At 35.9% G+C, this 13,035-nt stretch overlaps 1 protein-coding gene across 1 annotated transcript in view; it reads right to left on the reverse strand.

Moving 5' to 3' along the window:
• The window catches only part of toc (toucan), a 108,868-nt gene that overhangs the window by 23,441 nt on the left and 72,392 nt on the right, over window positions 1–13,035 (reverse strand). Inside the window, exon 5 of the mRNA XM_036369386.2 lies at window positions 12,387–12,518. Within this exon, the coding sequence (XP_036225279.2) occupies window positions 12,387–12,518 (132 nt within the window). The remainder of the gene's footprint in view (window positions 1–12,386; window positions 12,519–13,035) is intronic.

Below are 13,035 nucleotides of genomic sequence, written 5' to 3' on the forward strand. Positions count from 1 at the left end.
ACAACTTAAGAGCAAAAGTTCGTTAATATGCTGTGATTGCCCAACTAAATCGACATTGAAGAAGATAAGTTGAGAAATCTACAAAGAAATATGTCAACAAAATAAACATTCGCTAGCTCTAAATTTTATTCAAAGCTTATGTATTCACTTGCAATACTTTTATGCAAAAGAATTAAAAGCCAACAGTTAGCAAAATAGTTTGATAAGCACTGTAGTTAGAACAGTTAATCACGTACACTTCTGTTGTGCTCTCGATGAGTGTCAGTGTGTCACCAATGTTTCGCATAAGGCACTGCTCTCGCCGCCTCTGGAACGTACGAAAGTTTTGCTGTAATTCAGCTTTTTCTTTATTGTTGTTACTGTAAGTTGCACATATCGCACGTACGTAGCGTATACGCAATACGAATGCGACTACGTGTATATTTGCAGTATAGCATAATTATTAGGGGTGGTGATGTACCCATGGCATTGCCGGACGGGCGGTTGTGGTGGTTGATGATGAGTCACACTTGGTAGCAATTCGAAAACCCCCGCAGATAAGCTGATATGGCAACTGCACACATATACTTACACAAACACGCTGTGTGGGGTTAAAACAATGCAGCAGATGTGCCGCTAAATGAAACGGAAAGTTTCAAGGATTTCCGAAAATATCGTTAAAGCACGACCAACACGACCGTTCATCCTAAAATATCTCTGCTTTAATTGCAATAGTGCAACTTTTTCTATGTGCTTATAAGGAATTTACTGCGCAGTTGAAATGGACTCTCAGTAATAGAAGGCCTCAAGATATTCTCTACTTAGAAAGCTGCAGAAAATTCTAAAAATATGGCACTAAAGCGGTCTGCAATTCCAGGAATTAATTTACAGTAAAGTCGTCGCTAAGCTTTTGTTCGGTATAACAATGATAACAATCATAAATATATGAGCTAGTTCGAGCATTAAGAGAGATCGGTATACCAGAATTAACTAGAGTGAAATAAATCAATATGGCTTTTAATTGAGAAAAAGCTATTATAACAATATTTATCTTTGCATAATCATTAAGTAGTATGTTGTTGGTACTTATATAAGTATATTGTTTGCCGACTGACCGGCTCAACTACTTAGAAACAAGGAAATAAGACTATGCAGACTATGTATATACATAACTAAGCATATTGTTAAATCATTTCGGCAAAGGACGTGAGGACGACTTGTTATGCCGAAGAGTGGAGATACGAACTTAAATCTATTTTTGTTGTTAGAATTTTCTAAAGTGTTTGCTTGTATATAAATGAAACGCATGCGCGCTAAATGTTGGCAGCAAAAAAGTCACAACAAAAGCATACAACAATAGCGAAATTCATTGAAAAAATATATAAATATGTATATTTATATAGATACCTACATATGTATGTATGTAAATTATACAAACGTCAATAGGACTAACAACATGCAACTAGTATACAGGGTTTGTACATAGTATATGTGCATACATACATATATACATATGTAATACTTTGCAGCTATTATACAACTAAATTTGTAATTTATTAGTCTCTATAAAGCTGTAGGGATGGGTCTTGAGGTCTTGCAGCAACAAAAGAGCCGCTTGTGCCAATTTTAGCTTGTGGTTTAGGGCTTACTCCAGAGGCGGTAAGCATGCAATGCCGATGAACCACATAGATACGCAAAAAAGTGGCAAAAAACTGCCGAAAGTGAAGAAGAAAGTTATTAACGGTTATTTCTCCGCGGTATTTTGCTTTCTGCTATTGCGAAACTATGAACTTTTTGCTGCTAACTGTTATACTTTGATATACCAGATATGTATATATGTATGTGTTTATAGGTATATGCGATAACTTGTAAAGAAGACTTATATATTTGTCATTCATATGTACATAAGTAAGCAGTCAGGCCGGAGTGTGTTTTATATATTACGAAATCGCTGTTAACTTGACATAATTTGGTTGTTTGTTGTTCAACACAACTAGCAAATAAAACAAAATGCGAATGTGTTTACACTCGTACATATTTACATTCACAATAGCTTAACTAACGATAAAATTATTGAGAGAGTGTGAAACATTTTTTATATATTTTTGTAATTTTTGTCACTTATAAAAAATTAAGAAGATTAGAATTTTTATTAAGGCTTAAGTAGAATACGCTTTATTGCTGCTGTGGAAAGTGTTTGCAAAACAAAAAATTTATAGAGTATTTGAACTTATTTTCACAAATATCAACTTGAAGAAACGATATTCCTACAAGCGATCCATTCGTTCCGAGCAAATTTATTTTGTAAAGTAAAAACTAACAACACTTCACGCGTTTTGTGAAACCTCTGAATTTAACGCTATTTTAATTGCAGCTATTTAAACAAGTTGTTTGTGTGTGTGTGTGTTTGTGTGTGTGGAAAAGCTTAAAGTAAACTGCAAGCCGCCGAACTGGCCACTTACTTTGGGAGTCTACAAGTTATTAAACAAATGTATCCACGACTAAATGCGGACGTCCAAGAGCGGAAGTGCCAAAGGAAAGTTTTAAAACCGAATTTATGATAGCAATAATTGCTGCTGCTTTTGGTGCAATTTTACACACGCGTGTATAAAATAAAACAAATGAAACTTTACGTTAAGAAGTAGCAATGGAAAATGCATCAAATGCTACCAGTGCCTCATATTCGTATTTATACATATCTACGTCATTTTCTATCTTATAATTACATTGTTTTGGCCGCATAAAAACATAGTATTTACATATATTAAGCTTAAGACTTTGCGTTATGCAAATATAGCGCAACCGGCGCATTGTTTGACATTTGGTGCGAATAAATGGAAGGCAAGCACGAAAAACGAATACTTAAGATTGCTCAAAGCAGACTTTAGTGCGAGCAGTTAACATTGAGTGGCAAATCCATTTCAACAATTGTCGAAATGAGGCAATATTGTTATTGTTATTGTTATTATAGTTAGCAAATGCTTATTTATGTGCATATTCAATAATAAGTTAAGCAATGAGCACATTCACCCCTTCTTTTGCAGAGATTTAGCAAGCCCCTTTTCACATATACAAACAAACAAACATACAAATATGTTAAGTACCCAAGTTTAAGTTCTTGCAACATTCGCTACACTTCGAGTTAAAAATTACCGAACAACGCACGACAATGAACTTTGCACTTTTTTCCAGCTTAAATTGAGTTGGATGTCAAATACAACAACACTAACAATTGTTGTTACAGTGTAAAAAAGTTCAAAATGTTTCTGGGTCATGTTGTGTGAACCAAGCGTTGCGTTTTGGCTAAAAGTCGTATTGCAAACTAAGGTGTCCAGATACGTACGACTGTGACACTTGAACAATAATTTCGGTGTCTTATTTGCACATTGAATACCTTTCGCTTTTAAACGAATTGGTGTAACCAACAGTATTTTTAACTAAAAGTATATTAGGCGCTTTACTGCTGCCGCATACACATTCAAATTAACATCACAGCTACAAGCTGCTTAGTGGGCACTTTCCCCAGTAAAGTAATATTAAATCGGCAAGGGTTTTCAATTCATCTTAAAAGTATATTTATCAAAAAAGCTCAACGTTGAATTCATTTTTCAACGTGGGGCAGGCAACTTGCCAAAAATGGGTCACTGTTGCCACTGATATACCGAAAACAAAAAAGATTGCGCAGAAAGAAGCTTTGCGCAACAATAGCAGCAATGCTGAACACAAAAACCCATATTTTGGCCATTTATAGCTCACTGCTGTTAATTCCACGAAGCGAAAATGAATAGCGCGCAGATTAGCTGATGGCTTCAGCAAAGACCGCGAACGTAAAATTAGAAAAAGCTGCCAAAAATGAAGCCAACGCCGTAAACCAAGCGAGCGTGTGAATTTATATTTTAGTTTTGACGAAACAATTCCCCACAAGTGGCAGCATAAGTGCGCAGCACGCCAGTGCTTACACATATGCACGTTTTTTATGACGCACTGGAACAGTGACAGTCAGCGGCAAAAGCAGCCGACATGCCGCAGCTTCAGTGTTCATTGATTTTTCACACGTCTGCATGGATACATGCAACAGCGCGCTGAGTTGCTGGCTTGCTGCCACACTGTGTGGCTGCCTCACCGCTGCATGAGTTGACCAGTTCGTCACGTGACTCACCTTTCTTGCTGCGGGGCATACGAAATGAATTCCATATGAATGATGACTTTTTACGCAAGCCTGATGTCCGATACAAATCCAATTCGCTGGTGTAGGCCATCGCGGAGCCCATCGCTGTCACCATCGGCGCTGCTGACTGCATGGACACAGCCGAGGCAGCTGACAGTGTCGACTTGCCACCGCCCGAGCTGGCTACGCTTTCACTACCAATGCCAGCATCAGCGCCAGCGTTTTTACCTGGCGCGGTCAGCGCAGCCAACAGCTGTGGCGCTGATTTCAGATTTTTCGCATACTTCACATCACTTGGACAATCGTTTAAATTAATTTTCGGCGTTTTTGCGTTTTTACGATTTTTCAACATTTGCACCGAATGCGGCAAGATACCAAGACCGAGACCGAGACCCGAAATACCGTTCGTTTGATGGTCACCACCAGCTAATGTGACCGGAGCAGCCGTTGTTGCCGTAACCGTCTGCAGGTTCTGTGCCGACCCGTAGAAGAATGCGACGAAATCATTCAAACCCATTTTTGCGTACTGCTGGAAAATGTAATAAGTCCGTGTATGTGTGTACCGTTATATGTGCGTGTACCTATGTACATGAAGTATTCTGCTTTGGGGGTGGCTATTAGACTAGCAGACGGCATACACAGCTAATGTATCCTTGTGAGCATACGAGCGGGCGCTGCCTGACTGGGGATGGCTGTTAGTGCACAGCAAGAGAGCGCGACACAATGAGAGAGCTGGTGGACGAGCCTTTCGTGAGCGAAAAGTTGAGGCAGGCCATTGTTGTGCACGAACAGTTACATACTACCACGGGCCATATGTATCCTTTTTGAATATTTACACTGGCACACAAACTGTCAACTGTTATACAACCGATTTGAAAGCACTGCATGTATAGCGCTTCTCATAAAGCACTTCATTAAACGTCACAATTTGTAGTATTTAAAGTTAAATAGTTAAAAAAAAAACTTTAGCAACTTGGCTTAAAGACTGTTTGTCGAATTTTCTAATTTCAAAATTTATTTAATTAGTTTTTTGAAAACCGTCCGCAACTTGTCAACATTGAACTACACAATAGCGCCGCAAATTACCGACTGACTGATTGACGACTGAGTTCGTCGCTGTGTTACTATTGCCAATGAGGGTTTCCAGCTCTGCTTCGTTCAGCTCTTCGCAGCTTATGAATGGAGTTCGCGTTTGCCTTCGCATTCGCTCTGCTCCACAAGCTGGTGTTGTAAGCAAAGCGAGGTGAGCCACTCCACTAAAGAGTAATGCGTTCAAAATTGTTTTAACTAGTAGTTTTCATTATTTGTTACATTGTAAAATCGTAGCGCGCACAAAGCGATTCACACAGCTGCTTCGGAATTAGCAGTACTGGACGCCGTAATGACTCGTAGCGGTAAACAGTGTTGCTTTGAATGGTCGAGAGTGATTTAAAAAGCCAGCCACAGCTCAATCAGCTAGGAAGTCAGTCGGTTCGACGAGCAGTCGCCTAACCAGCTAAATCACGACTTCAGCTGACAAGGCAAAATAACTGCAAATGGAATAGCTCAGTACACTGCCACACACTCACACATACGACACTGCGCTTACATGTTACGAACAACACCGAAATGAAAATGGCAGTAGAAAATATAAAGTTACTGCACATACAAAAGTACGTACTTTATGGCAAAATATATAATATACATATATACATATATAACTTGTACATAAGTGCGTAAATGCGTAAATGCTTTGTGTATGTATTTGTATTATTAGAAAAGTTGCTTGGAATCATAGTAAAACTAATCGATTACTTTACGACTATCAAGTGAACTACTAAAAATTTAGTCTAACAAAAAGCATATAAATAAAGTGAACCCGAGAAGTTATAATGCTTTTAAGACAGGCTTACTCACATCTCAAAAAATATGTACGTAACAAAAATTTTATTGCTATGTGGAAGATTATTACAGGGTCAATACTTGATTTTACAACTAGATTATGGAAAAATAAGTGACAGTAATTAAAAATATTGCCTGCATGCTTTGTGCTGAAATGCTGATTACTGCAATAAACCAAAAACCTCTAGGTATTATATAGAGTAATTTAGATTAGACAAAGCTCTTAAACAAAAAATGCTCATGGATTTAAGCCTAGATATTTTAACTGTGCCTCTGTTTAAACGAAGTTATGATAAGATAATGGTATTTAGTCTTACACAAGTACTTTGTAAGGCTACGCGCTCTTAACTAGCCCTCGATAGCAAATGTTCCTATATACAAATTATGGTACAGCTCGGATTCTTCAGGCATCTTATCTTTTTATCTTTTGTAGGCGTACTAGGGCGTGTAATTTACTGGTACATTGAATAGTTCTTCTACATTCCTCACACGCCAAGCGCTGGCGGCTCCTACTATCTGTGAATGACTTTATAATATTGCAGCTTTTTGCTTTGTAAACTGTTTTCACTCACTTTATTTTCTTTCTTTCATTCTCTTTTATTTGACTGCTTGGTGACACTTTTACAATCGCTTTCTCAAAGCGGCCAATTAATAAAAACTCAATACATACATTTAATGACCGCAACACAATTCGAGCTTTTTACCTGTCATTCGCGCTTTTACCGCAGCCCCCACACTTATTAACAAGTGTCATTGTCTGGTGATAAGCAATTTCTTTGCGCGTAAAATAAGAAAAGAAAATGTTTATCGAATAAACGATTTCAATGTGGGTTTACGGAGAGCTCAATAATTTTCTTCTTTAATAATTTAATTTTCAAATTTAAAACTTTATGAGCGTTGTCGTTCGGTCTCTCAAACTCTTCAATATCAATTCGAACAATATTTTCAAATTTTATCAGAAACCAGTCCAAATTGTTCTTATATGTGGTTTTATAGGCGTAGATAAAAATTACCGTCGTTTCTGTGTAAAGAAACGGAACAATACCGTTATCTAGAACTATATTCTTGAATACTTATGTATTAAGTGTGAACTGTTGAAAGAAGTCACTGCGCCGCTTAGAATTTACTGCTCTCAAACTGCTGAACAACAACAATTAATACATTTGTGTTAGAAACTTTGAAAACTATTTGAGAGCAACTAAAATTTTCCACACGTTTAACGATGGCTTAGTTGGGAACGAAGTGATACCTTTTAGGGCATGCAGACAAATAATACAAAGGCCCACACACAAATAGCGAAAGCATGCAGATAATGATCAGTTGTGACCATAAAACAATACCGCCTAGAGAAATGTGTTATCAAGCAGCAGGTTAGCATTCGCAGCAATTTTTTTTCTCGCAACGTTTTCGAATTTTTTTTTTTTTTATTTATTAGAAAGAAGGTTTTAGCAAATGCAAATACTTAGGTATAGTATATGTTAAATATTATATTATATGTGTGCCGACCGCATATATGTATGTATGTGTTAGTGTGTACTGGTATAAAATTGTGTTTGCAATCAGCAATTCACCGCCCGCCAACATTGTTGGGAGCTGCAAATTTACGCTCAAATGATTTTTCACAATAAGTGCAATTATACTCGGTGTTTTCTTCAGTAAATATGGCATGTGAGTATGCGCCCACAATATAGGAAATAAATTTTAATTATATTAGCTTGAAGGCAATTTGATTTCTGCTGCATACATACACTTACACAAGTATGTAAGTAAGTACAAAGGTATAGACATTTCATATCAAGAAGCAAATTAAATATAAGCATAGAATATACATATGTATGTATGTATGTGTTAGCAAATATTTATCTATACTCAACACAATATTTCGCTTTAAATTACCCTTTAATTAAAATGCTCCCAGCAAGCGTAATATTGCAACAATATCTTAATTGCATTAATTAATAATAATTTGAGGCTTTCAATATGCGTTCACTTTACATTTACATCTATAAATATATACTATATAAACACAAAATGTAAATCTGATGTTCAAATGCCACTTTTGTATTTTTTCAATAGGCCTAGAGCTTATTTGACGCGTGAGCACACTTTCAGTCGAATTGTATGGCGACTCGACCGATTGCCAGCTTGACTTTGTACGTAGCTTTCGCTTAGCCAATTATTTATGAACGTTATGTCTGATATTCGTTTGATATCTTTAAGGTGACCTTTGAAACCACTGGTCCTGTAAGGAACTTAACAAGCCACTAACTAATAGTCAGAAGTCTCATAAATAATCTCAAAAACAATACTGATAACAGTAACATAATCATTGTGAAACATCTTTTCTAAATAAATAATATCGAAATTGCGGCAATAATTGTTATTCAAATAAGATTACATTAATAACTACTTTGACAGCTTTACCAGTTAGTATAAAAATTTCGATTTGAAAAACGAATTGAATGTTAAAATAGATAACGAAATTTGCATTTTTATATCTGAGTATTTGCTTAATTGTGTAATTTTTATTGCGATTACTTCGCTGTGAATTAACACAAAAGCGCAAATTAGCAGAGACGAATCGGTGTAAAGAGGTGAATGGTCAACACCGAGATTGATAGATAGTGTTTAAATTAGATAGTGGACGCCCTCTTGCAATTTCAGATATGTTTTTGTGTGTTTTAGTCGAGTGACTTTACAATCTCCTCAAGCGATTTCGATGATAGTAAGCTTGTTACAATCGAACGGTGGTGTTTTATTGCAGCAATAAACATAATTTTGAGGTGTTTTCAATACATGCATAGCTACATACATATGTACACGTCTAAATGTAAAATTTAATTTCGAAACTCAATTCGAATATTTCGCTTATTTAATAAAACATTTTACGCAGATTTGAAATGCAACAAAGTGTATGAAATCGCTAAAGAAAATTTTCGCTCCAAACGCAAACGCTGACGCGCATAACATAAATATTGGAGTGCCTCCGGCAGCACTCTTCCCGCAGTTACGCATTGTAATCATCACGTGAAAAAACTAGTGAAATTTGCAAAGCGATACAAAACCTTACAAGTACTTGCAACAGTTGAAAAAAAAAAATAAACGAAAATTATAAATTATAAATTTTTATTTTGCAGCAAAAGTAAAAGTGTTTAAGGTGCGTAAAGCCGTAACGAGCGCGAAGTTGGTGGCACTCAACGCGCTGCCACATCAATAGCCGACTGGTGAAGTCATTAACTCTACAGGCCCATAAACATATAATTTGCAACTTGCCATAACATAACGGGACTACAACTGCCTATTTTGTTGTACAAATTTTCTTGTTTTTCATTTGTCTGCCATTTTTACAATTTGCCGCGATAAGGCTGATTTTCGCCTTGTGTGTTTTTCCAAGCGATAACCGTTACAATTTCATTTCGGGCTGTTGCCATGCATTACCACATTTTTATGCACAACATAATTTCGCCATTCCATTGCAATATCTTGCAAATGCGAATAATTGCATAGACTTGAATTAGCAAAAGCAATGTCGTTGAGTTGATGAGGTGCCAAAAGCATTACTCTCAGTTTGAAATCGAACGGTTTTATATTGAGCGCTTTGTGTCTGTCAGCATTTGTCACATGACATTACACCGCATTGATATTTGTATAGGGGTAGCAGGACTTTAATAATTCTCACGGCAGATATCGGTATTTAGACCAGATAATGCTAATAACAGTTGCACTAAAATGGCCATAAATAAACCATTAACTCCAAACAACTATCTACGCATCAGCTGTTTGCATCGAAATGATCAATACATCTCTCTCTCCCTCTCTTTCTCTCTCCATATTCACTCTCGTCTAGCGCAAATCCTCACCAACAGCGTTTGTAAATGTTTTCAAGTCTACAATTCTGAATTCCAATGAAAATTGTATTATTGCATTGCATAGGAAATGAAATTTTCTTGTCAAAACAAAAATCAGTGAAAGCATCACGAATCAATATACGAAATAATGTATCAATTTTTTTAAGTGTGAGGCGGCGCTAATGTGCCACAACTTTCGTGTAATACCCAACCTTAATAATTCATGCACTCTGTGTATTGTGCTACCGCCGCTGAAGACGAATCGATATCTTTAAAGCAGTTTGCCATAAGCTTTAATTTGGAGTTACACTAATTAATAATTATGCGCATCAGGAAATTATGTCTGCATATGTGTAAATAATCATAATTACATACACCTAAGGGCAGCAATAAATATTTTTTAACACAAATTAAAATCAATTAAGAAGCTAATTATACTAAATCCACATATGAAATATTTGTAAATATGATAAATAAAACTAAAAGAAACGCGTGATGTTGCTTTGAATCTCTAGCATGGACATAACATAGCATAGCATAACATCACATCATGTCAAGCAATTAGTAAGTATTTTGCGTCAAATGTTGAAATGTGTTCATTAGTATTATATTTTTGAAAAGCATAAAAATATGTGTATATATTTGTGCATAATAACGGTATTTGAAAACTTTAAAGCTACTGTAAATATAAAAAATAGCAATAAATAGTCTAAACACATAATTCAAAGTGTTTCAAGCGATTTTACCAAAACCTGAGTTATGCACATTATGTATGAAACAGTGCCATAACTGCTCCACTTTTAATTTACAGACAGTTAACATACATACGCACAACATATATAAAGATTGTTTATATATTTTTTTTAATTTACATAAACAATTTGAAATAGCTTACATTTTAACCTTATCTGTTGTCTACCAAAAATTCTCATACACATATGTATGTGTGCACATGCATGTATGCATTAGTGCCTGTGGTTGTTACATTTCGCAGCAAAAAGTGGTAATCAAGAGCAATAAACTGTTTTTCGGCAAGTAAACAAGCTATCGCAAACGCGTTCCATAAACTGCAGCAAATTAAAAATAAATAACACCGCAGCAACGTCACGCATGCCCAGAAGGCATACTGGCACCCAAAAGGCACGAGTGTTGCGCTTTGTTTGCTTTTATTTGGAGCAACCGCACATTTATTGTCAACACCGCTAAATTATAGTTCATCTGCGTGAGTGTGTGCGTGCATTTGTGTACCTCGTAACTTTTCCAGGTGTTTATTTTAATGTTTTTTTTTTTTTAATTTTTTTTTGACTTTAGGTAAGTGTATGAAGTAAAGAAGTGTGTGCAATGCATTCCAGCACAAATCAATGACACATCTGTGTTTGGGGCAACCTGTTTTTTTGTGTATTAACAGCTAACAAGTACTATAAATATTAGTGTTACATATTTTGAATATACTCTTTAGAATGTGTGCATTCAAATAATTATTGTAAAATAGGTTTTTATTTCACGTCCATAAAACGCCTTTCCGCTCATAAAAGAGAGATTGCAGCGCGTTTGTCCTAGGTATCCCATCAATTAAGTTGTAACTGCGTTAGACCCAAATTTTTCGGTGTACAACAAATGCTAAAATCTTCACATTACGTCTGCATGTTTTAGATTTCTAATCATAAATCTTAACTCCAATATATTTTGTCTTCGACTTTAACTGCGCTTATCTTAAAAAGGGTTATAACTTGCCTTAACACACACGCATATCTACACTAATATACACACATACATATGTACATCCGGCATGATTTCCACGTTTTTTTTTTTCTACTAAAGTAGTTAGATTTGTGTATACAAGAGCTGAAAGCCAGCAGTGACCACAAAACGCTGGATGGCTAATAAAAACCTTTCGTGGCTTTTTTAATACGATTTACTCGTTGTGTTCGTTGGTGTTCCGAAACAAAGTAGGCGTTCAAATCAGGTGGGTACAAATTGACTTTTGTTGTCTTCATTCTCATTTTAATTGCCTCGTTTGTTTCGTATTAATTCGATTTTCCTTTCATTTTATACGACTTAGACACGCTTTTGCGCAATTAATTGACATGTGTCAAAACATTTGTCAAATTAACGCAGTCCGTCCTTAGCAAACCGATTACGAGTGTTTTTATGAAGCAGATAGGCACAATACTAGCCATAAGGAATGAATTTCCACTTAATAAGTTTGCATGGAAAATGGCAATACGATTTGATTTCGATTGCACAAGTAGCTTTGGTTAAGCAATAAAAAATTTTTTGGAGTTTTTCATTGATCATTAATATAGCACCTTTCTACCAAATTTATATGGTTGTTAAAATAAGACTCATTGATGAAAGTGACGCTTTAGCCATTTCGAAAATTAGCATTCACTTATATTTAAAATGCTATTTTCGCTTAAATTAATAAATTTTAAATTAAATTTAAAAATAACTCTCAATTAGTAGCTAAATTTCGTTATTTACATTCCATGTAACTAAAGTGCTCTCACCTTTAACAATCTTTTTCACTGTTTGCGGAGTTTTCACTTTTAAATTTCCACCGCCACTTCCCGTGGGCGTGCTAACTGCCGTAGATGTGGTCGAAGGTGTGGCAGAAACACTTTGTGAGGGATAACGTTTTTCTGAAACGAGACAAAATATTTCAATCAAAAATTGCTTTACATAAGTTGCATTTTACGTTGTATATTAGGTTCATATTCGGAAAATTTTAATATTATTATTGTTTTTATTATTTTTTATTTTCTGCATTTTAAAATACATTAGAAAATCTTCGCATCTCAAGAAACACAAAATAGTCCACCGAATCGTTCACAAACGTTGCATACATTTAGGCAGTATGCATGTTGCGTCAACATGTTGATAAAGTTCCGGACACATGCTTACACAAGCTAGACACAAATTATGCTTTTGTGCCTGTTGCTGCTATTTGTAGTGCATAGTTGTATGTTATCTTACTCACGAGACCACGTGTTCGCGCTTATATACAAATAGGCATACAAATAATAATTTACGTTTGGGTCTTCGCACAAACAGTCCCCGCCGCACGCTTCGCCTCAGCCAATGCAGCAGATTTGTTGAGCTCTTTGTGGTCCTGTCGCCCGCGGTAATGATTATTTTCACCGAGTTCTCATTAAGCTT

Source organism: Bactrocera oleae, chromosome 3 (genome assembly GCF_042242935.1).
Source record: "Bactrocera oleae isolate idBacOlea1 chromosome 3, idBacOlea1, whole genome shotgun sequence".
Classification (NCBI taxonomy): Eukaryota; Metazoa; Arthropoda; class Insecta; order Diptera; family Tephritidae; genus Bactrocera; species Bactrocera oleae.